At 35.7% G+C, this 27018-nt stretch overlaps 1 protein-coding gene across 2 annotated transcripts in view; it reads right to left on the bottom strand.

Moving 5' to 3' along the window:
* Positions 1–3901: 3901 nt before the first annotated feature.
* LOC149786032 (E3 ubiquitin-protein ligase rnf213-alpha-like) overlaps positions 3902–27018 on the bottom strand; it is a 354737-nt gene continuing 331620 nt past the window's right edge. For both annotated transcript variants that reach the window (XM_089976319.1, XM_089976318.1), the window contains exons 86-92: positions 26679–26847; positions 25756–25969; positions 21895–21969; positions 17573–17764; positions 13325–13414; positions 9127–9326; positions 3902–6484 (exon numbers count right to left, since the gene is read on the bottom strand). In XM_089976319.1, the coding sequence (XP_089832445.1) occupies positions 6328–6484; positions 9127–9326; positions 13325–13414; positions 17573–17764; positions 21895–21969; positions 25756–25969; positions 26679–26847 (1097 nt within the window). In that variant the 3' untranslated portion in view covers positions 3902–6327. The remainder of the gene's footprint in view (positions 6485–9126; positions 9327–13324; positions 13415–17572; positions 17765–21894; positions 21970–25755; positions 25970–26678; positions 26848–27018) is intronic.

Below are 27018 nucleotides of genomic sequence, written 5' to 3'. Positions count from 1 at the left end.
GATTGTCTAACGAGTTGTAAGTCATGTATCCTGTGTACCGTTGCCTCGCTCGACAGCAAGGACATGGTTTAGGAGATATGTTGAAATCGGCCTTTCGTTTGGTGGCCCCCGTGTTGAAACCGATGGTGACACGAGGATGCACGCCTTGAAAGATGCCGCATTGACGCACGGCAAAGAATTTCTCCAAAATGTCATCATCGACAAACAAAACCCTAAAGAAGCTTTCTTGAGAACAGGAAAAATGTCTTGCTTCAAACGGGCAAAGACATTTTGGGCCGACGAGAAACTCCTGGATGCTACCGAGTCGGGCATTCCTGCTTCCCTGACGCCACGGCAAGGACAAGGCAGAAAGAGACGACGAAAGCACCCCTGCAGAGGACTTCACTCTCATAAAGCTAGAAAGACTAAGAAAAGAACAACCATCCGAGACTTAGACGTTTTTTGATTATTAAAAAAATCACAGAGAGAAAAAGATAGAAAGAAAATGATGCACCGAGAGTCTTACCCCTATTCCAGGTCGGAACTAGATCTGTTTGCCATGCCACCCACCATGATGACGATGCAAGAATCCCAACGTGTAGAATTTCATTTCCGTTTCCCCTGTCAAGGACCCAGGATCAACCCCCATCGAGTTTGAAATCAAAGGATAGCCTGAAGATTACATCGATCTGAATCGTAGTTACTTGTACCTGAAAGTCAGTGTTCTCGACCCGAATGGAAGTCATATAGGCATTGAAACATTAGCTCCCGTCAACAATTTTATGCATTCCTTGTTCAGCTCAGTAGATTTGTATTTGAATAACAAACTGGTTAGTAGCAGCATGGATACTTACCCTTACCAAGCGTACCTGGAAAATCTCTTGACGTACGGAAAAGACGCCAAGAACACTCATCTGGATGCTTGCGTGGTATGGAAACCTGACACGCCAGACCAATTTAACAACACCGAAACGGATTCAAAGAAAGAACACAATAAGGAATTTGTCGAACGACGAAACAAAATCATAGGACTCAACAAAAGTTTTCAACTGATGGATCATTTGGATTTGGACATGTGGTTACAAGAAAAGTATTTGCTGAACAGTGTGGATGTCAGTCTGAGACTGAATTGCAGCAGTACTGCTTTCCTTTTGATGGATGCAACTGATGTCTCTTGCAAAACCAAAATCGAGGAAGCCAAACTCTATGTACGACGTGTGGAAGTGTTGCCTAAAGTGGGAAACGACATCAGTTTTCATAGTTCTTTAGCATCCTTAATGCAGCTTTCCTGGCATATCTTAATATTCGTATATTACACTCCTGACTGCAAACTGTTTCAGTTGTTGTACTGTTACTGAGCTGGTCGTGGATAATATCAGGGACTGGTTGTTACACAAGCATAGGAACTAATAATACAAAAGTATGTCAGCTTTATGCAAAAGGTTTGGTATTTGCATGTATACCATGCTGTTGTGCAATTTAACTTAGCTGAACCAGTCAGCATGCTTATATAAATGAAAAGCTTTCTCTAATTGAAAAGTTCGTTGATAACTTGTTTTAATTATTTTATTGCCACTGAGGATCAGAAACTGCAGTTGCTTCAATCCTTGATATTTCATTTACTTGTGTGTCCATTTCATCAGTGTCAGGTGTTTTATCAACAGCATCAGGTGTTTGTGCAATCACTGATTAAGCAGATCTTCATTGATGAGTGCGATAATACTCGTGAACAGATTCACATAGCTAGCAAAGCTGATTATTTGACTGGACTGTGAAGCTGCATTTAAGACATGGCTGAGCACCTGTACCAACACAATCATGAGTAGATGTGATCTGCAGTATTCATAATGGCATGTTCTGCCACATAATTCATATTTTCCAAGGCATAAACCTAATGTCCCAATGCCATTGAATGTTTTAGATATTTACAAATTATATTTCTCTAATAGAAATAATCATCTATGTTTTCATCAGTTTTTCTGATTAATGGCCTACATAACTCCTTATGCATGCATTTCTCACCAAGTACAAAGGGTACTTTCATCACCTTTGCAATTAATTTGCAAAACCAAGGCATCATCAACTCGATCACAATGGTTCATCAATGTAAGATCCATGTAAAATATCTTTCAGTCCTTAATTACAATTTTCTTTTATTCCGTATTTGGCCAAACCACTGCATACTGATTATTCATAATAAACGTCTGCAAGTTTTACAGTGAAGTCCAATGACCTCAAAGGATTTAAACTTATTATTTATTGGCTCCATAGTTTGTTTCTTTGCTTGAAAATTTCTATCCCAAAATCTCATGAGAATGTGTCGTTTGATTAAACTATGCATCATGCTTTTTGACTCCTGACATTTCCTCATAATTATTCACAAATGTCTTTAGTAATTACTTATATTAATACAACAAAGTATTTCTCTAATTGATTTACTTTTGGTGATCTTCATTATGCAAGCAAATACATTCACTTAATGTCAATGTCATTGTCTTTGTCATCATCACCATTATTACTGCAGCAATGCTCTGTACTCGGTGTTAATGCATTTTTTTCTCACAATATTTAATATAGACTTTTCAGGTCTCTGCTAAAAATATTTGCCAAGCTCAACTTGTTGCTTCTCTAAGATAATTCCCAAGTTAATTAATTTATCAATATGCTCTGTAATTGGAATTCATGGGCGTGTGCATATGCATTTATCTTTTTACCAATATAAGCAGAAGTGATGGAGGATAGAAGGCTCTTACCTATACATCAGCAAGCTTAGATTGAGTGCAGTCCAAACTAACTATCATGACACTACACCCAGATAATGAACTAAGCTGACCCACTACAATAGTGGTTTGCTCCAGTGCAACAGCAGTATGATAAAGTTAGGTATTACTGTGTATTTGCACATGCTGTCAGTGCACGTGTAGAATTTGTATTGTAGTAGAATCATTTGGACACGACAGGGCTGAAGGATATTATGCAAATGAGAAACAAATATATGGTTGTTTTATGTGTGGTGATGAAATTGCAAGCAAGCTGTATTAGATACAATTACAAATCTTTACAACTACTAAAGTTAAAACCTGCTGATCCATTATGTCTATACTGCCACCTAAAGAAGAATTATTGCATACTTGGAAATACTGTTCATGCAGGGTGTTGATGCATAGCTTAGCTAGCTGACCTGCACTGAAGCAGGTAATATTGGGTATTAATGGATTTCCTATACTTTTTCATTGAATACAATAGCTTGCAGTTGTTAAATGCATACGTGGCTAATCTGAAACAAATAAATATTGTAGCAATATTTTGACACTAGATCAAAACTGATTTATGAATTATTTAGTTAAATGAATATCAGAAAATATATATCTGTATTTAAATTTGTTGTCATATTAAATGGTGCAAGAGAGATCTAGAATCATGTTTATATCAAAGGGTACTGTGCCAAAGGACAGCTATATATATATATATATATATATATATATATATACCTATTTATCAAGTTTAATTTTGATTAAAATCTGTTCAGAAATTCTTCCAGACTGCTATATCAATCTCAGTACTTCATTTGTTCATGATGATTTCACTCATAAACATTTATTTAATGTTTAACATTTGCTAGTACAAGTTATTAAACACAAAGTTGTAGGAAATTTAGCTGAAAAATACAGTTACTACCCAACTAGTTCAGATTGTTAAATGCTTGATCTATTCATCATTAATTGTGCCAATTTTACTTACTGTTCAGTTCATTCAGCTCTCCAATCACATTTTCATCCCTATTTATTCTAATGTGAAGCCATTATAATTTCCACTAGCAATCACTGGTGGACCTATGTATTGTTACTGATTATTCATGATGGAAAATTGACAACACATGGATACATAATTAATCATTGTGCAAGTAAAAAGAAAGACAATATTAGTGAAAACAGTTTAATTAAGAATTTAAGGAGAAGCAGCATATTAATTTTCCAATCATGCACATTACATTGCATACAAATTGGTTTAATTTGGATGGAAAAAAACAAACATGTACATTGTAAATTACAGCCAACAAAAACATTCTGTACTGAAAATCAATGGCACATTATGACAAGGGATCAATGAATACAGTATATCGCCTGTGCCTCATGCTATGATGTAACCGCCAACTTGAGAAAACTTAACCACTTTAACAATGAGTTTTGATGCTACCCATGCTGCTGTAGAACTGATTCTTACATGTACAGATTTTTACATACTTCAGCAGACCAAATAAAATCCAATAATTCATGGCAAAAAAATCCTTAGTATTAAATCTGTTGATGTTTATCTTGAAAGAAAATCAAGTTTTACAGGCTGATGCAGTGCAATAACATACCATCTGGGATCCTTAATTTGCATAATCTTATATTTTCATTTATAACATTTGTACAACACACTCTTGGAATACACTAAGCTTGATATGCACAAGTATTATGAATCAAATGTACATTCAATGTATCCAGATATGAAGCATGGTACTTGGTCCACATTAAAAAAGAAAATCCTGACTCTCCAATGACAAAACAATTAAAAAAAAGCAGATGGCTAACTGTGTGAATCAACTAGAATTTAAATGGTGACTATAACTTTATAGTAGCAGACTTAAATTTCATTAAAAGAAAATTGCAAATTAAAGCAATATATAGTCATAATGTATTTAAAGATAAGCACAATATATATATATATAATTTAATATAATATAATTTGTAATCTTAGCACATGTGCCAAGCCAACCAAACAGGAAAAAAGATTTACAACTAAACTAAATGCTGAAAGAAAATGGAATACTGACTGAAATATTGTCATCATATGAAAAATATTCCAAACAACATATTCATAAAATGTTTAAATTTCAGTGTATGCTCAAACGATTTCATATGTCTAATAATAAAAACTGAATTTACATCATAAAGCTTCACATTCTAAAATCTTTTGGGATGACAATGTTATTAAGTATCCATAGCCTATTTCATTAAAGTTTCACAAATTCTACATTAGTCATAAAATCAAGATTTGAGTTTTTTTAAGTATGCAAGCTGAGTTTTATGATATAAGGCTACTTTCTCAAGTTGTTGTATTAATGGAAGTCAGAGTCATCTCACCCTGGGTTTCTCCAAACCATATGCAATATACAAATTAAGTGACATACACAAAATGTTTATGTAAAATTAAAAATTTTAAATTTTTACATACTAGCCAATTTAACCAGCTTATGAAAAAACATCACACTTAACAGCACTTTCTTACAATTTCTCTTAGCATAATAATAAATGCTACAAAAATTATAAATCATTACTCCTATACCATTTTAACTATGCATAATACACAACTCATAATTTTACATGTAGATCTTTTATCAATTATACAACAATGACTGCACATTTTATGGTCCAAAAAATGTAACTATAATCAGTATGTGTTAATTGCTACATTGTATGTGTATTATAAGAAAGCATATGATAATGTGGCTTAACTGAAGTTACAGGATTACAGGAATGGAAACTATGATCTATTATTATTATTATGTAAAATTTGTCTTTGAATGATTATTTTTCAACTTGGCATTGATTACTTAAAAAATATCCAGAATGCAAATAACTTTTACTTACAATTTTTAACAAAACATTATTCTGTGATATTGTGCCACATGTATAGCCAAACTTGCATGAGGCTGGACCTCTCCTCTGCATTGATTGTAAATATACAGTAAATTTGTCAGCAACATAGATTCCACTTTTTTTAATTACATCTTTTTATTTGCATGAACAAAAAAAGTTCTTATGAAGTGTGCAATGTAGAAAAATTAATGTCTATGTATTACATCTCTATATATTCATCACATGATCAATATAAATGCAGGGAAAGAAAACACACAATATTGAACTTAAAAAGTCTTAAACGTTCATTTTATCTTTATAGGTTATTAAGTTACTTACATATTCATCATTAATCCCAAATAAAATAGAAACAAATCTGTAACTTTCATCAAGCTGCATAATTATTTAAATAAAACAGCTGCATTGCTTAACTTTGAAAAAGTATATTATATTCATACCAAAGCAGTTCACATTCAAGATTGGGGCAAAATAAGACCTTTTTTTTTGTGTAAATGTATTTAGCTCATTTTCCACATTAAATCTCCCATCAAGATAATATATTTCATTAACAAGAAATACACCTGCATGTGGAAAGAGAAACAAGCAATCATACAACATTAGCTGATTCCATTTAAATATTTACTGGTTTAAATGTCATTCATTGTCAAATGTACAGGAAATGGGGATTGGGCTACAAACTTGGATAGAAACCCTTTCCCATATATCAATATCTTTGTCTCTTTTTCTCCTGCAGACACTGATAAGTAAGTGTCCAGGTGGCCACACAGAATTTGGACAAAACATCATCAGGAAAAGTGTCAAGTCCAACAGGAACCTCTGTCTCCTTCTCAATCATCAGGGCAAGCAGATAGTCTTTGAACCTAAAATGAACGTAATTTGCATAACGTTTTTATTTTGGTCTAACTATACCGGAGATTGAACAGTTGCATAAATAAATGTGCCATTACACTATTATTATTATTATTATTATTCAAATGAATAAGGATAGAAATAAAAAAATGTACAGTCTCGCATCTGGTGACTTTAGTTTCCTCAAGAGTAGTGTAACATTAGTCATTAATCTTTGACCCATAACACGCTAAAATTCTTCCATGACGTCATTTAACATTTACGTACTGGATGACAAAAATTCTCCAAATACACATAGGAGAAAGATTAATTAAAAGCAAATGCTCAAAGAGATGGAATTTTGAAAAAGGTTTGTGATATTGGAAATGGTCATATGGACATGTTTAGACATTTCAAGTGCCAATGCTGGAAATATCCATATTTTATGTGCCAAATGAAAAGAAAAAGTGCAAGTTCCATAAATAAAAAATGCATTATTGTTACCAAAAATCTTATAAGGTCACTTACATAAGCATTGAAGTATGCCTACCAAATTTTATTGTCTACATCAATTGGTTTTTGTGTAATCATCCTTCCATGGTTTTTCTTCAAATTACAGGCCAATTTTAATACTTAGTTGCTTTGGAAAAGTAAAGGAAAGAAATAATTTTCAAATAGCAATACAACCATTTATACTACAATGTTCTTATATTTAAAAATCAGAATGGTTTTCTTCTTCTGCCAATGGCTAGAGAGACTCTGATGTATATCCAAACTGGGAAAAAAGTGACAACTCTACATTCAATAGTGTGTGTGATTTGGATTTCAAATGTAGCTTTCACAATTTCCGAGTTATATGAATGATGTCTGCAGTGTGGCAGTTTATGGTAATTTGTCTAGCACAGGGGCATCATGCTGCAGACATGTAGTCCTAACACTAACCTCTTAATGCTGAGCACCTAGTGAGGCAGCTGTGAGTACCATTTGTATAAGTCTTAGGAATGACTTGGCCTGGGTTCGAACTTGCAAACTCCCACATCTGAGGTGGATGCTCTAACCACTTAGGCCACCAGAGCAAAGAGAGAAAGAGATAGAGAATTCTTTTATGTGATTGTGATGACTAAATAGTGTGTTTCTGGATTTTTAATGTAACTTTAATAACTTGAGCCATATTGCTACGATGTCTCCAGTGTGGCAGTTTGTAGTGATGTCAAGCACTGGGCCATCATGCCGCAGACATGTGGCATCATGTCCCACTGTATCACATTATCCTGACACCAGGATGACCAGTCCTATCACTAACCTCTTAATGCTGAGTGCCAAGTGAGGCAACTGTTAGTACCATTTTCATAAGTCTTTGGTATGGCTTGGCCTGGAGTCGAACACACAACCTCCTGCATCCGAGGTGGACACTCTAACCACTTAGGCCACCAGAGCAGTGAGAGAGGGATGAAGACAGAATCCTTTTATGTAATTGTGATGAAGACAGAGAGAGAGAGAATCCTTTATGTCAATGTGGTGTAGACATATAATCCTTGGCTGTGGTGAAGAAAGAGAACTCTATGCTACTGTAGTAAATCTTTATGTGATTGGTGGAGAGGGAGAGAGAAAGAACCCTTAATGTGACTGTGTTGGAGAGAGAGAGAGAGAAGGAAATGGAGAGAGAAATAATCCTTTATGTGACCATGCAAGATATAAAGAAAATCCTGTATGTGACTGTGGTGAAGACATAGGAAAACAATCCTTTGTGTGATTGGCAGTGAAGATAGAGATAATCCATTAAGTGACTGGTAAAAACAGAGAGATAATCCTTTATGTGACTGTGTTGAAAACAGAAAAAATTTATGTGACTGTGGTGAAGATACAGAAAATGCACACCATCACATATTTATTTCTAATCATTACCTTGTCCAAGTTAGGATACTGATTCTATATCGTATCTATTACTGTTGAATATTCGGCTAAATATAATTTAGAAAACAATGAGATGTTCTGTAAATGCTGAAGAAAATTGTCACCTATCTGATAAAAATGATGCCCAAATGAAGGTCACTTTAAACTTTAAAACTAATCCAACCAAACTGCAGTGAAGCCCAAGTTTTCTCTAACCCTTCCCTCCTAGTGTCATTTTAGAACAATAATTCTGTATCAAAGCCAATGAAAGCACAAAACATTTGATGGGTCGCACGTCGTCTTATCATAGAAATTAATTTTTGCAACCTTTGCACATTTCAGATGTAAATAATGTGTGAACACATATGTGAACTATTCCAAACTCTAAAAATGCTGGTCAAAGTTTTATGTGTTTAATGAAATGATATTTCTTACATTTGACATTTTAATGAAAATGTAATGACTGAAAGGTGTTTGTACTTGAATGGGGTAAAAAATATAAATTAAACGAAAACTAAATTTCATTTTCAGGTCTTATTCAAGTACAATAATTTTGTAAATGCACTTATATTAAAGTAAACATAAATTTATGAATATGCATAAACAAAAATATTTCATGTTAGTTTGTGGAGCTCTTGGCTCCAAACTTATCGAGTTGAGAAAGAATTGTGAGTCTGACAAAAGGTAAAAAAAAGTTATGAAAAGTTGGAAAAACTATGGCGACTGAAAAGTTTGAGGATGTTCTTGTTTATAAGCAGCTAAAAGCATTAAAATATCTCACTTTTTCTCCTTTGCATCCACATAATCCTCATCATCTGGGTTCTGAGGAACAGAGATGATCAGGACAATACACTCAAACATTAACTCCAGAAGAAGTCCCAGTCTTTCCAAAGATAGTGGCTGAAGGAATGCCATCACTTGTTCCACATGCTCAGCACTCAGCTGTTGGTGGAATTGTTCTGGTAATCCATCAAATATCACCTGAAAGAGAAATTCATAAGTACATGAACAATGTACAAAGAAAGCTTTGGCCTGATGCCTATTACCACACTTTTCTTGATTATTCACTGCCCTAACCCTGGTCCCAGGATCTGACAACCCCATCCCATAACTGCCTTCCTGTCCCTGGTTCTGATAGCCCCATGCTATATTCATTCTGCAGGGGCTGGAACATATTATCTTCTGTGTCAAAACACAATCATTTACACTCATGTGCTGACACAGCAGAACCTGTCTTGAAGAATACCCCTTTTGCCAAAATATCATGGTCTTTGAAGACAGGTGGTCTCTCATAGCAGAAACCTTTCAAGACATGTGTTCTACTTTTCATTTACATTTTATGGAAGAATGCCAAGTTGTACTAGAAATAACCATTTTATACAAGAACTGTGATGATGCTCACATATTCCAGACTTCAACCTCCTTAAAATCAAACTTCTAAGAGTTTCAACATAACAAAAATAGATATGCCTGTGGTTCACCCCACTACCACCAACACCACCACCAGGACTTGAATGTATCACTGTCCCCAATGAATAGACTGCCTGGTTCATTTTCCAATTTGTTAAGACAAATACAATTTTCCATAAACTTGTATATGTAGCAATTTTTATGTCATATTGCTATGATGTCTGCATTGTGGCAGTTTATAGTGATGTCTAGCACTGGGGCATCATGCTGCAGACATGTAGCATGATGTCCCACCCAGTCACATTATCCTGGCACTAAGCCGACCAGTCCTAGCACTAACCTCTTAATGCTCAGCGCCTAGTGAGGTAGCTGTTAGTACAATTGTTATAAGTCTTAGGTATGACTCAGCTGGTGTTTGAACTCGCAACCTCCTGCATCTGAGGCAGATGTTCTAACCACTAGGCCAGTAAAAACATTAGGTTATTTTCAAGTTAAAACTTAAATTGCTAAGTTAGTTTATCCCAATCAAAACGGTTTCGGAAGTTAATCTAACAAAAAAGTAACTGTATTAAACACTTGCATGAATTAGTAAAAATATAAATTCCAGTATTGAGACTTATTGTCAATATTTTAATGATGAGTGGAAAAAACAATGCTACAAGTCATTTCAGGCATTCAAAAGACGGTCACACATACTAAATATTACAAAATGTATCCTACAGGATGTCACATATATAAAATTGTACAAAATGTATCCTATTTGAATTTGGGTTCAGGACCTTGGTTTTTGCCTTGGAAAATTCTATTGTCTTTCTGATTTTTGTCATGATGTTTACTTAAATTTAAGTTCAAAGCCTGACCTAGTTTATCAGTTTGGTATTTTCTGGAAGCAAACTAGTTTATGAATTTGATGGGAAAATGACCATTATCCTGGGCATTTTATTGTGTCATAAGGTCAGATGATGGTTTGTACATAAGGAACTGGGTGGGCAATTATTTATTCCTATTTTAATATGTCTAGTGAAATCACTTTTAGTCGTCTTCATTTATAATTTTGAGAGGAATTATTAATTGAAATTGTTCATTTTGGACTAAAATATTGCTTTGGGATTATTGAGTACTCATTCAAAGACATTCAGGATTATATCATTGTGATATAACAATTCTGTTGGAACATTAACATTTTTCAAGATTCTTGAATTCATTTGGAACATTCTATACTTTTTGTCTTGTGATAGAAAATTAAGGATTATTTGGGATTTATTTCACAATACTGTCAGTTCCTATTAAATTTTCACTTTGTAACATAGAGAATTAAACTATTTGTTGATTTTACTAAGCATGTTGGTTTTGCTTCTTTCTGTTACTTAGTTTAAGACCATAGATTCATAAAAAGAAACACAAAGCTATTTGATAAATCAACATCATTTCTGTAATCTGGTATTATAATATTAGTTCTTACATCTGTTTTATTTTAACCTTTAAGAAAAGGATTAAAATGCATTGTATGTTGTTTCACTACACATATATATATATGGTATGCAACTTTAAACTGATGTTGTGACATAAAGATAGAGTGAAACAAGAAAGCACAAGTTATTCAAGTAAAAGTATTGCTAACAAGGAAAGTAGGTTACTAGTATATGAAAATTAGATTTAATACTTATTCATAATGATTCCAATTCAAGTGAAACTGTTGTCAAAAAATTAAAATCCTTGTGAAAGTATGTCTTATTGTATCACTGACTGCTTAATCCAAATGAAAAACATGACTGTAAAATACTAGTACTATTACCTGAAGACCAATTACTAATGAAACATTATGTATAGACATTAATAACTTTATAGTACTGAAGTTCATACTTCATTGATTTCTTGGACAAAACCACCAAATCAACATCTTGTCAATCAAGTCTGCTGCTATACAGAAATGTTTTTGAAGTAAATAATCCTAAATTTGCTGAATTAAAGAAATCCAGCATTTTCAAGGCCATGAATAATTAAGTCTGGTCTTTTACACATTTTTGTGTCAACTGCAATTAGACATTCACCTTGAATCAGCTTGATTGATGAAGTTTTAAGTAACATCTAATGATTGAACTTGGGTTGTACGTGAGGAGGGCTAAAATAAAGGAGTGATTCCATTGGTTTCTCACTCTGAACACATCATATACTGATATTGCTCGCTAACTGACAGGCAAAACCACGAATTTAAGTATTATGAAAATGTCACATTTATATTCTTTTTTTAAAATATGACCACAAAAATTGAGCCCCACAAAAATTAGTGATACTACAGTAGTATAAAATACATCCTGTAGGATGTCACATCTACCAAGCAGACAAAGCATATCCAACAGGATGTCACATACCAAATAGACAAACTTTTCTCACAGGATGTCACATCTACCAAGCAGACAAAGCATATCCAACAGGATGTCACATACCAAATTGACAAACTTTTCTCACAGGATGTCACATCTGCCAAGCAGACAAAGCATATCCAACAGGATGTCACATACCAAATAGACAAACTTTTCTCACAGGATGTCACATCTACCAAGCAGACAAAGCATATCCTACAGGACGTCACATACCAAACAGACAAACGTTTCTCACAGGATGTCATATTTACCAAATAGACAAAGCATATCTTACAGGATGTCACACATACCAAATGACACACATACCAAACAGACAAACTTTTCTCAGAGGATGTCACATCTACCAAACAGACAAAGCATATCCTACAAGATGTCACACATACCAGATAGACACACTTTTCTCACAGGATGTCACATCTACCAAATAAACAAAGCATATCCTACAGGATGTTACACATACCAAAATGACAAATTTTTCCAACAGCATGGCACACATACCAAACAGACAAAGCATATCATACAGGATGTCACATCTACCATAAGGGCAAACTTTTCTTACGTGATGTTGCACCCACCAAATAAACAAACTATATCCAACAGGATGTCACACATACCAAAAAGATAAACTTTTCCTACAGGATGACACACATACCAAAAAGATAAACTTTTCCTACAGGATGTCAGACATACCAAATGGTACAAAATGTAATAATGTTTAATGCAAAACCTTGATGTCCATGTCTAATGTCCCATGTTACAGTTCTTCTATCAAGACCCCATCAAATTCTCTTTGTTACAGGCTTCTTCTACATCAACTATTATGCTTACTATATAGTTATGTTATATGCAATCATAATGTGAAAGAAAGAATGGTAAAAAATTAAAGGAAGAAAGAATTAGATTTGTATTTGTAAAACATGAATGCCCTAATTGCAGACCAAAGAGTACAAGTCCAACAGGCTAAAAATGCATTTTAAAAAAAACAAAGAATCGCAAAATTCCAAGACTGGGCTAAATATTTCATCAGTTCATCTATATATGGATAAAAACAATGCTAGTGAAATATATTTTGTCAACACTAAATTGGTTGTGTATTCTTGCCAGCAAGTTTCTCAATGACCAAATCAAGGTTGGGTTGAGGTAGGGAAATAAAGAGTTTAAAAATATCAAGAGAGTAAATTATACCTGATTATGGAGAGCAAGCTGTTTAGTCTTTTCCAAGGACAAAAGTAACCAGAGTGACTGTGCATGTTGATACTGACATATCTGTTTGGCCTGTGGAAAAACAATAAAATTCAACATATCACAGAAATACAACTTAATGTAATGCTGCTAGATATTGTAATTACTCCATTTTCTCTCCAGCAATTTTAGTACAATGCATATCACTGCTGCTATCATCTCTGAAGCAAATGCTTACAAAGATATACTGAAATAACTGACACTGACCTGGCCTGCATTTTCTTGAGAAAGGATAGCAGTGATATGCCAGGCAATCAAGATAAAAGAAAGTCTTAAAGTCCTGTGTGAAAATCATTTAATCTCCGATATTTTAGAATTTGAAGTATATGCACATGATGGTCTTTCAATTAATACGACTTCTTTAGGCTGACTTTTACTATATGTTTCATAAGGTTCTGATAGTATGTAATATGGGCAAATAATGAATGAAATAATTCTCATTCCATTCCATCAGTGGTCCCCCTTGAAAGAACCCTTTTATGAGTGGCTACCCCTTTTATAAGGCCACCTTGACTGACACCAAAGCAGTAAAAATTATAACTAATTTCTCCCCCTCATAAGAGGCCACCCTTTTTATTGCATAAAAGGTGGTCATCTAATGAGACCACTGTACACATTTACTTTACCTGCATTACGAAAAACATTCCAAGGTCTCCTCATCTGGTTTGGTTCAATGATTTTGCCAAAAATATAAAAATATGATGTAAAAACAATTCTTTGCATCAGAATTTTTATAACTCAGTGGAAAACTTAAGTCAAGGATTGGGACTGTGAGATGGACGAAAATTCTATAAGATTGTTCTCAATGCTGAAATAGAGAACAGAAATGCCAGACATTTGTTTAAATACGCTGTTTTTTTCAATGAGTTTTTAATTATTTGGCACAGTAGCATCATTTGCACATACAAAGTTTTTCTTTTCCTTTTTTTAAAAAGTAAATTATGTTTCTCCTTTAAAACTGACATTGTCACGTTACATTAGGATAACTTGCTTTGCTGCCTCTGAATCCAGCCCTCCCAGAAAGACGAAAAACAGCTTTCTGTCTATATATTATACAAAGGCAAACAACACTAACGGGTTAACTTCCCTTTCCACCCACTAGGTGGAAATCATTATAACTGGATGTATAGTTTTACTTGAATGAAACCTTAACAGAGCTCACATTGTGGGAAAGGGTGGGAGGGAGTTTTAGCAATGTGATCAGTTAAGCATTATTAGAGAAACATAATTTACTAAAGTCAATTTGCTTTCTCTGTCAGTACATTACCTGATCACATTACATATAAGAATATGCGAGAGGAGGAGGAACTGCTGAGCATCCTGACTCTACCTGTGACATCCAGCAGGAGCATGATTACTCTGCTAAAAGGATGAACTTCTCCTAATATGAGCTTAGCACAACAATTAAGAGTAAGTTATACATGTGAGATAGATCCCTGTGGGGATTTGCACTTGGTTATTGTCTTGTCATCAGAAGTTTTAAAGCAGATTTAGCGAAAGTGACATATTCATGTCTTCATCTAAGGCTATGCTTTCATGAATAAGGAGTGGTCACTGACTGTTCAGCTGCCACTAACCCTGTGAGATTCAATTATCTCCTTAGCAAGGCCATGTCATGCAAATGGAAGCTAGCGATGGCAGACTAGGCAAGCCAGTAAGCTGACTCCACTATTTCCCAAACTGAGAATGAATAGTTATTGCTGGTTGACTAGTGACAGCAACCCATTCTTAAGAAGGCTGTGTCATCAGAATGACTGAATTGGAGTAGAAGCCCCATGTGTACAGTTTTTGTACTATATACAATGCTCTTAACAAGCAGAAAAACTAGAATTTCTTGTGTAAAAACATCCACCTCATAGGATCACTTGGGAGTTCCTTCATGCAGATAAGAAGAAGAAAGTGAAGGAAATAATCCTAAAAACTGGGGATCTTCTTAAACAGTTTGGATCACTGTGAATGGTTGGTCCAAATCTGATAAAAAGAGAGTATTCTGGCACTCATCTGGGTGCCAGAGGGCATGGGTGATGGCGTATCACTGACAATTGGCTGAGGGCCTGGGTAAGGAGAAACTGTGTTTCTCTCTCTCCCCTCCTCCTTGCTTGTGATAATAGGGGCATATGGCTACCTAAAATTCGCCTGGCTAGAAGAAAAAAGAAAAATCTGTCATTATTGACAACTGCTACAACAAATTCTCTCATGACAGTTGTCAGTTCTCATGTATGTTTTCTAACAGGGACATGCTTTGATAGGAGTGTGCGATGAAAGTTAAAGGGCACCTTTTTTGTCTATTGCTTTCTCACCTGCTGGACTGATTTGTTTGGCAGTTGGAACAGCTGACCAATGATGGCATATGCCTTGCAGGCAGCTGGCTGGTGAATTATGGTCTGTACCATATTGGTACAGACCATCCATCCACACTCTATTGGTCAAATTGCAAATCTTCATATCCTGCTCATTTTCTTAACATTTTCATGCATGGATGGAATAAATGATTCAAAAGCCCTCAGTTCTCATCTGCATGTGTGCACTCATGTCTCATAGGTAGGTTCCTTGGCTTATACCCAGTAGGATTACAATAAATAAATGCCATTTCAATTAAATATAATGACAATGGAGCCTTAAGTCATTTTGACTGCATGCGATTTAAAGGACTAATTGGAATTGCCTGCGCAATCTACTGTTGTTGTTGTTGTTGTTATAGGGTTTAATGCCACTTTTCAGCACAAGATAGGCTATACATGGCGGCCATTATTAATGGTGGAGGAAGAACCCTGGAAAGAACCACTGACCCACAAGAAGCTACTGGCAAGCTTTCTCACATATCCACATTGGCCGAGCCCAAGACTCGAACCCATGCAGACAGAGGTGAGATGGCAGTGATCCGTGATGGAGAGCACTTTAGACTACTCGACCACTTGGGGCCCTGCTTTCTACTGTATCATGGATATAACATGTTCTGTTGTTGTTTCTCCTTATGCATGTAGGAGAGCACATCTCGACATCACCCATGAAACTAATAAAAGCTTCTGCTGTATTCACAATACTGTGTATTCTGGCACCTTTCTGCATTTTCATGGTGGGTGGAGAGGGCATCTTGACATCCCCTATGAGATTAATTGACAATTCTACTATATTCACAGATACTGAATGCTCTGAAGCGGTTTCTGCATCTGCATGGGGGTGGAGGGCATCTAGACAACCCCACAAGACAAATCAGTGATTCATATGTTACATGTATGTTCAAGTCCTGATAAGATATATTGGAACATGTTTGTTTCTTGGCTCTTTAGCTGCTTTTTTCAAAACGTCAGACCAAGTATTTTTGTGCCAAAGTACAAGCAATTGACATGTCTTGTATCCATGTTCTACAAGCAACTGCATGTACAGTCATGTCTTCTGTCTATTGCTTCTTGCACTTGGTTGTCAACTTTGTAATGATGATGAAGAACAAACAAGTGCATACAACAAATATATATATAAATTGAAATAAAGTAAACCGTATTATCGAAATGACTTAGAAGTGTAATTCTTGAGAATTACACTGCCAAAGTATTTCTCCAGTGAAAAGAATTATTGATCAAAATCATTTGACAATAACAAATTGTACAATAACTGCAAAAATGTGAATATATTCACTGGGAATCACAAAAGTGCTGCATAAAACAGCTTTCTGACTTACAATACCACTCAAAATAAAAGATGGATGATTTGAAATTTATCTATAAGATAAAATGCATTCTATGAAGGATATCTTTACAACATGACAGTGAAAGTTAAAATTTGGTACATCAGCATGTAAAATCCAGTAGCCACCTAGAGGTTAGAATGGGTGAGTTATATATGTGTGTGTGTGTGTTTATAGATATATATAATGTATATAGACAGAGATGTTTTTCAAGTCTTTGCAATAGCTGGGTTGAGATAGCAGAGAAAATTAACCTGATATAATGTGATCAGGTAATGTCTTTGATTAAGAAAGGTCTTGATTCCAGGGTGTTTTCTTTGATGCTTAGTCAAAACCAATCTGAAAATTCTCCAGATGTCAAAACAATAAACTAATGGAAGGAAAATGTACTTTCAGTGATCCATCCCATTTCAAAATAATTTATGTATATTTGTGTTGTTAATATTCCTGACATCCACACATGATCACAATAACCTGTGTGGCAGCATGCATGTTGAATAATTTACCTTGGGACTGTACAATGACTGTTCCATCTTGAGCGTCTCTACCATGAACTTATCAAGGTTGTTGTCAATGTTACCACCAATGGATTTCAGGAAGCTTATAGCAATGTCAAGGTTATCCAAAGCCTGACACAGGTCAGGTAAACTGCGGAACTCCTCACTTATTTTGCGCTTCGATCCAGTACTCAGGGGTTCCTGAGGAGGTGAAATATTGAAAATAATTAGACAGTAGTTGAAGAATTGCAAAGGAGGGAATCTTTTTAAAACAAACATGTCCAAGCATAAGTGAAATTTATTATAGATTTAATTGCCCCCCTCCCCAAACTCCCACCAATATGATACACTTTAGAATATAAATTCGTTTAAGATCACAAATTAAAGATCCATCTAAATTTAAATACCTGTATACAGCTGTATATGATAATTATAGAAGTTAAAACAATGGCTTATAATGAAATGTCAGTGTTTCAGGCTATCTGAAAATACATCTGGTTTTAGCAAAACACTGTATGAGCACATTAATCATATACAGATTAACCATCAACCAGTTAGCAAACACTACTGATTGATCATGAAATTTTATTATACCCAACATTAATATGGGCTTGCAAAACTCGGACGTTCAGATTTTTATTTTCAACATTGTGAAACTGACAATCAATTTCTATAGTTCTGAATATTCATAAAACACATATATATTACAATGAAGAGATTTTTCATTAGTACCAAAAAATTAGTGTTATCAGAATAAAGCAGTACAAAAATTCAAAGGAACAGAAAAATTGCAACTGCACATTAGCACTCATTTTGTAACATAGTTTTCTAAGCCATCAGATACAAGATAAATAAAACAGGTGAAAGAATTTCACCATGCCTCACACCTGTAGTATGCTGAAAGAAGCAGATTGCTCTCCTACACACACAAGATTTGATTTTATGATACATGTTATAAGCTCTACTAAAATCAATGAAACAAAAATGGTTTCATCTTGCATGTTTTTATAATCTATAGTTGAATGGCGGCCTGAAACAGGCATGATTTTCTTTAAGAACATCATGAAAATTTAAAATCTTCTGAAATCTTTTTTCAAGTATAGATATAACAAGTTTACCAAAGCAACTCAAAATTGTGATTGGTCTGTAACTATTGGGTGAGCTTGGGTCCCCTTTCCCTTTATATGTTGGTATGATTATCTTTCAAGTCTTGCATCTAGAATCATACAAGTGTTAAATATATTAAAAAATGAGCCATATAAGTGCATCAGAGTACATTGTACATGTTCATTTAATAGATTATCACATGACAGTGTTTTGTTATTCTAGAGAACTTTAATACAATTAATAATTTCTGACTCAGTAATTGCAGATTTAAAACTTTCATCTACTGAAATATATGTCTCATCTTCAAAACCCATTTTTTTTAATGTCAATATTCTTATTTTTTTTAAACATCCATAGAATTCTTCGAGTTGAACATTTATGTCCCTTCAACCTCTGTCCTAGGGTATATAGTATTTTCCAATAAACCCTAATTTTTGTGTGCTAAACCATTCTCTTTGTTTATGTAAAAGTTCATTTCTTTCCTATAATTTACCTGCATTTACAAGATTTGTCCTCTATTTGTATGTGTTAGGCTACTGTTGTATATTTTTTGCTAGGTGAAATTTTCTGTGTGCCTTTTATTGTTTTTTTTTATATTACAAATCAGATTATGTAAAAATTATGATTTTACTATATTTAAGGGAAGCTGTGGTGATGATATGACTGTTGGTTCTACGACTTTCCAAAAATACTTCCGTTATGTATTGACTGTTACTAATTTCTGCATACATGAACTTGATACACTTTTTACTCATGGTGACTGATTGTTAATTACTAATTGTAGTTTTTACCTTAAAACCAAGGAAATTTTATTTTCAGCATCACAAAAACCAGGATGGCAAGAAAATAGAAAAAATGATTTAATAAAATATTGATATATGTACCAGTAAACTTGAAGAGACAGTAAAGAAGACACTGGATACAGAATAGAGAGATCAAAATTACTCCAACAGGCCGTATTCATCAGTTTCATTATTATTTAATGATTCTGCAATATAAGGACCAAAACATATCATTTATTTTCAGATTTTTTATTTGTGTGTGCTTGTATTTGAGCATGTGCACATGTGTGTTTGGGTGGTAATGATATTTTGATAATGCAAAGGGACATACCATTTAAGTGGGGGAGAGGGTGTGCTTCTTTTTAGAAAATAAATATCTGGCCCCCATTGCCTGAAAATGATATTCTTGCTCCGCCATGTAGTAGAAATATAATTTTTTTTAAAAATCCCTTGCATTTATTTTTAAAAAGGAAGAGAATGATAACAAATTTTCATGATGGCTGCTGTGGCAACCATACTGGAGTTTAGATCACAACCATTTTCATTTAGGACCAATTAGACTCCATATGAAAACTTCAGTGATAACCCCATGTTGAAATGAACATCAAATCAGGAGGATGAGTCATCTTAAAGATGGCTGTCAGATCAGCATCATTTTCATCTTCCAAGTACTGTATGCAGAACAGTGATTAACTGGTGTTAACATACCGTATGTACTCGCATATAAGCCGAAATATTTAGGAAAAAAATAAGGCCTGGAAGAAGGGGGGATCATCTTATCTGTGGGCCAAGGTCCAAGTCTGAAATTTTTAATGCTTTTTTCCCTTGATTTCCAGTATGTATTGTTTCTGTTGATCGCCAAAGATCAGATCACATGCCTAATGATGCCACATGGCTCATAATAATTTGTGCTGTCGTGAAGTGAAACAAATATTTTTAGCTAACTTAAGTGGTAGGATAATGAATGAAAAACGTGTTTTAACGTACTTGACATCTATTTGACAGATGTCCATCCACCAGAAAATGCAGCCATATGTGTTATTTGAGCCACGGTGGTACATGTATTTTCCAAAAGAACTGCAATATTAGTAATCTTCAGTCAAGTATTTAACCCTCAGGTAATCAGTAATCATTAAACTCAATGATGTCGTACAAATGCACGCTAGCTTATTTCAGTGTAAATATGAAAAGAATCTACGTAAAAAAATAAAAGAATTACAATACTGAAGGTATATACGACAAACATTTTGATCGAGAGTAGAAATACATGTATGATAGTCTTAAAGAAACAATAGTGAGAGGCTCCATAGGGGTTTATGAGCACGCTTAGGAAGGGTAAATAACAGGGCAATATACAAGTCAGTGTGAATAATTGTAAAACAATATAATTTGTGGGATTTCTTTGACAGGTAGTTTTAGAAGTAATCGGCAGCAACAATTTTATATTCTACTGTTGTTTAGTTGTTTGTAAAGCAAAGTGGTTTGTTAGCAGTAGAGTGTTGTATAATAGCTACCATATGCTTAATCTGTGGTAAATGCCTCGGGGATAATAGGTTTGTTTTGTTGCACAATGCCAGTGACTTTACTAACACATGCCGATTCTCAGATATGGTAGTGGACATGGTTTCTGCTCAGAGTTATAAACTGTCACAATACTTGAATAATGTCCACGCTGAAACCAATCATATTTTGATCAACTGAATCACACTATCGGATGACCATGATGACAATGACGACGTATATGATGAAAACACGCCCGTAACAGAAGCCGAGTTTCGTGAACTGTTTGGCGAGTCTGATACAGAGCCAGATTTTGAAGGATTCTAAAAGTGATAGAACTTGTATGATTCATGATTTTAGAATGAGGATTAATTAAATTTCCATTAGGACATAACACTTTAGAATTGTTTTTATTTCAACATATAAATTAGATTTCTTACTTTCATTTTATTTAATAATGTGATTTGCCTAAATAAATGTATTCAGATCTCACTTTGTGCATCTTGTGATGTACCAGTAGTCTAGAAATTATGGGTCGGCTTATGCACGGGTCATGCACTTTATAACAGGTTTACCAATTCAGTTGGGGGGGGGGGTCGGCTTATACACGAACGGGCTTATTTGCGAGTATATACAGTAGGTATGGTTCACAGATGGATAACAAATGATTGACAAAACCAAAAAGTTTTCTGTAAACTTGGAATGTTGCTAAAGCACTGATAAGTTCATGACTGAAATAGCAGACAATGATGACAAAACTGCCCAGTTATTTATGAACAGTCATCTTTCTATTTTAGATACATTTTTTTCTCTTTTTCGAAAGGAAATAATGCAATAATACTTGATTTTTAAGAACAATGCACAATTTGCCATGTCATGTGATCAAAATTGCAAGGTCCCCAGTATTTTTTTAAAATGTACAATAGAAAGATTTACTCTCACCTGTGGAATTTTCTCTTGCAACTTTCTGAAGACTGTGGCATTAGTGTATTCAGCTCTATACACCATCAAATGAATCTAAACAACAAAAACAGGAATTAAGATCAAACTAAAATGGAAGGATGCAGTCAGTTTTATACCAATTCATGGTAAACAATGAATATGCTATTGAGATCATTGCAACAAATAACATGAAAATTACCACTGGCGGTATACATGCTGTAAATTATCACTTATTTAAGGGGTACCAATCCTGGTTAATTTATTTGACTCAGAACCCCCCAACGGCAGTGCCAAGAAAGATGGGATTATATCAGAGAGACTGTATACAGCACAGCCACATGGATCTTTGGTAAGAAGCAATCAAAGAACAATGACTGGTTTGAGGCTAACTCTGCCACACTCATGCCAGACATAGAAGAGTGTCGCAGTGCTCACCTGCAATACAAGCGATTCCCCTGTCAGAATACAATACAGGCATACAGTTCTACCAGAAGCAACGTGCAGAGATTGGCACGGCAGTGTGCCAATGAATACTGGCTTCAGCTCTCTCAGAGTATCCAGTCAGCAGCAGATATTGGAAACATCAGAGGCATGTACGATGACATAAAAAAAGCCATGAGTCCCACGAAGAAACTGACAGCACCACTGAAGTCTGCCACAGGCGATACCATCCAAAACAAGGGCAAGCAGATGGAGCGTTGGGTGCAATACTACTGCAAACTGTACTCCAAAGAGAACCACGTGAACAATATTGCCCTCAACGCCATTGAAAACCTCCCTCTCATGGCCGAACTGGACGAGAAACCTACTGTGGATGAACATAAGAAGGCCTTAGAGAAACTGTCCCTAGGTAAAGCCCCATGGAAGGATGGCATCACAGCAGAACTCATCAAGTGTGGATGGAGCATGCTTCTCACACACCTGCACGACCTCCTCTGCCAGTGCTGGGATGAGGGGGCAGTGCCTCAGGACATAAGAGATGCTAACATCATAACCCTGTACAAGAACAAAGGCAACAGAAGCAACTGCAACAACTACAGGGGCATATCACTTCTCAGCATCGTGGGTAAAGTTTTTGCACGCGTCATCCTGAACAGACTGCAGACGCTTGCTGACAGAGTTTACCCCGAGTCGCAGGGCGTGTTCCGCGCAGAGAGGTCCACAATCAACATGATCTTCTCTGTCAGGCAACTGCAGGAAAAATGCAGAGAACAACACAGACCCCTCTTTCTGGCCTTTATAGACCTCACCAAGGCATTTGATCTGGTCAGCAGAGACGGACTCTTCACAATCCTGGAGAAAACTGGTTGCCCTCCAAAGCTGCTAAGCATGATCCAGTCCTTCCACAATGACATGAAAGGCACAGTGCAGTACGATGGCTCAACATCCGACCCCTTCGACATCCGCAGTGGAGTTAAACAGGGCTGTGTCCTTGTCCCCATGCTCTTCGGTATCTTCTTCGCAGTCCTGCTCAAGCACGCCTTTGGGACGTCCACAGAAGGGATTTACCTGCACACACGATCAGACGGCAGACTGTTCAACCTGGCAAGACTGAAGGCAAAGAGCAAAGTGCGTGAAGTAACCATCAGGGACATGCTCTTTGCAGACGATGCTGCTCTAGCCACCCACACAGAAGCTAAGCTTCAGTGCCTGATGGCCCGCTTTGCTAAAGCATGTGATGAGTTTGGGTTAACCATAAGCCTAAAGAAAACAAACATGATGGTTCAGGACGCGGACCCCTCAAGCATCATCAAGTACGAACTTGAGGTGGTGAGTCAGTTCATGTATCTCGGCTCTACCATCACCAACAACCTCTCGCTCAATGCTGAGCTCAACAAGCAGATCGGAAAGGCATCAACAACTCTCTCCAGTTTGTCGCAGAGAGTGTGGAACAACAGTATGCTGACCATGAACACTAAGATCACCGTGTACCATGCATGCATGCTAAGCACTCTCATGTATGCCAGCGAAACCTGGACTCTGTATGCCTCACAAGAGAAAAGACTGAGCACCTTTCACATGCGATGCCTCGGGATCACCTGGAGCGATCGAGTAACAAACAACAAGGTGCTCGAGCGTGCCAAGATTCCCAGCATGTTCACACTCCTCCGCCAATGCCGCATCAGATGGCTGGGCCATGTACGTTGGATGGTTGACGGACAGATCCCCAAAGACATTCTTTATTCGGAACTCGCCTCTGGCAAAAGGTCGATCGGACTGCCACATCTCCACTTCAAGGATGTCTGTAAGCATGACATGAAAGCCCTTGATACTGATGTCAGCACCTGGGAAGAGCTTGCTCTAGACAGATCAGGCTGGCGACATGCTCTGATCACTGGTCTGAAAGCCGGAGAGGACAAGCAACGCTTGCTAGCTGATTAAAGACGATTGCAGAGGAAGAAGAAGCAGCTTCAACCAACACCTGACACAACCTTCAAGTGCAGCAAGTGCAGCAGGGACTGCCACTCCTATATTGGACTATTTAGCCACAGCAGACGCTGCACAGCCACCAACCGGGACATCTCTCATGGGCGAAGTTCCATCGTCTCTCGAGACTAACGGATGCCAACTAACTATTTAAGGGGTACCAATCCTGGTTAATTTATTTTGGTTACTTCTAATCTGACTCATCTAAATATACAACTTATGTGATTCAACAAGCAATAGTGTCTGAGAAAATGACCTGATGCAAACCAAAACCAAAAGGATATGAGCTTAATGCAAGGTATGCAAAAATCACAAGAACATGAAAAATAGGTAACATTTACCTCATTTTCACAGATGCTTGTCGTGTTCATTTTGGGTCTTAGTGATGTAATTTTGAAAGAAATGTGTAGCCCTCAACATGATACATTTAAATATCAACTTCACTCAATCTACAAGTAATAGTGTGAAAATACTGTCCTACATACAAAGTAACAAAATCACTGGACCGTGAAACAGGTCAAAATGAACTAACTTTCACTAATGACTGTAGTATTCCTGATGATACAGGATCACAAGTTATGTTTCTTTAAGAATAATAATGTCTGAGAAAATGAGGCGAACACAGGTTAACCAATCACATCTGAGTGAAATTACCTAAAATACAACTTATGTAACTTTACTAAGGTAATAGTTTCTGTGTAAATGTGTCATCAAATACAATTTAACTAAATGCAAAAGGTTAACCAAAATCACAGGACTGCGAAATACAAGTCCAAGTGATCTAATTGTTACTGAAGGTGTAGCAGATCTCTACATGACACAGAAAATATCAACTTTATATGACTCTACTAGTAATACTATCTGAGAAAGTGACCTAAATGTAAACCCTAACCTTGATAAACTGACTTACATAATGTAATTACGTGTGATGATTACAGAGAAATACTGTCTAAGATTATCAAAACACAAACCCTAACTTAGATAAACTGACTTACATATGATTTGAATTTTAACAGGCTCAAAATGATAGCGCAACAGTAAGGGATAATTATAGGGAATGCATATATTCTACTATAAAAGGCAATATAATGTACAATGTGAAATACATAACAAGAATTTAAATACAGTGAAACCTGTCTTACTTGACAACTCCATATAAAAACACCTGTTTTCATAATGGACAACAATTAAGAAAAACTTTACTTTTCATTACCATTTTAGCCTTTACAATACTGGATACCTGTCTATAGAGGTAGCTACTTTTGTTATCATTTTAGCCTATATGCTAGACACCTTGCGCATATAGTCCACTGAGTTTCTTTATAACCATGTTTCACTGTAAATGACATAATTAAACATACATGGCTCATCTTTATAGTTTACATTACTATTACACTTTGTTTTAACTGTTTCAGGTTCCAAAAAAATGTTTACCTCAATGTCTATCCAAGACTTTCCAAATAGAAATCTCTCCATAATTTGTCTCTCTAAGTTGGTGAAGTTGTACTCAATAGTTGTTCCCTTGCCAACCTCAAAGGAATAGTTACAGTTGGCCAGAACCAAGGGCAGAATATCCTGCTCTGGGTGGTAGCTTATCAGGTGAGCTGGAGTTATGTCCCTTACTTTTACATGCGGTATCTCTGCAACTCTGAAAAACGGAAATTTAAAGAAATTAAGCCAAATTTTTTTTTTTAAAGTCGAAAAAATCTCTCATTAAAGGGTAAAGATTTTCAAGACACTTTTAGTTTAATTCTAACAACAGATTAATAAAATGTTGGATGATAATGTTTGATCTGATGAACATCAAGTTAGTAACAAACCACCATCAGGGCTATTCACATTGTTAAATTTAAGACAACAAGAGTGCTGGGATATATATATATATATATATATATATATGCATTCATGTTTAATAATCCTCTATGTAGGTGACTTAAATTTGTATGCTCTTTTCTTCTTTCAGTCACAGTGTGGTTGGTCTCTGATTTCAAAATTAAATGGGTTCTTCCTTATCTCGAGCACATGCTATTCACAACTCTAGTTACTGTGCAGAAATGAACTGGTAAGAGACGTATGGATGTAAAACATGATAACATAATATATTCTGCATTATAGCAGGCATATAAAAATAAGGCTCAATTGTCTTTCTGAATTTGCTAATGGACAATACTGTCAGTGATCACACTGTTATTTAAATTTGAATTTAAGTTTGAAACAAAATAATGTCTTAGTTTGGTAATGACCTTTAGGGACATAATTGGTACTAGCTTTTATCCATTTTAGGTACTGGTTTTGAGGTATTATCCAACCTTCGTACATAAATTGTGCAGCTGTGATGAATGACTCTGGTTTATTACCTTTTCTTGATTTCTCTGTAGTAGTTATCCATGAACTCGTTTTGTGTGCGGAACAGAAACTCCAGTACTGAGTAGGCACAATGACCTGCATCACTCGCTGTAGGCAGAAGCTGAGACACAGGTGTGTTGTCATCAATACGTCGTCTACGGTACTCCTTAGGTACATGCACTGAATGGATTGGAAGAGTAGTTCAGTTGTTAGCATTTTCATTAATTTATTGCACAATAAAATTAGATGAAATTAGCAGTGGTGTTAAAAGATCAAACATTTTTGCGACCATAGTAGGTTTATTGTAAATGAATAGGCTACATGAAATGCTCCCAACCCATTTCCCTTCTC

Source organism: Sinohyriopsis cumingii, chromosome 12 (assembly GCF_028554795.1).
Source record: "Sinohyriopsis cumingii isolate HCF-2022 chromosome 12, ASM2855479v2, whole genome shotgun sequence".
In the NCBI taxonomy this organism is placed as follows: Eukaryota; Metazoa; Mollusca; class Bivalvia; order Unionida; family Unionidae; genus Sinohyriopsis; species Sinohyriopsis cumingii.
Note: the sequence above shows the minus strand (reverse complement) of the source record. Positions and strands in the feature narration are given on the sequence as shown.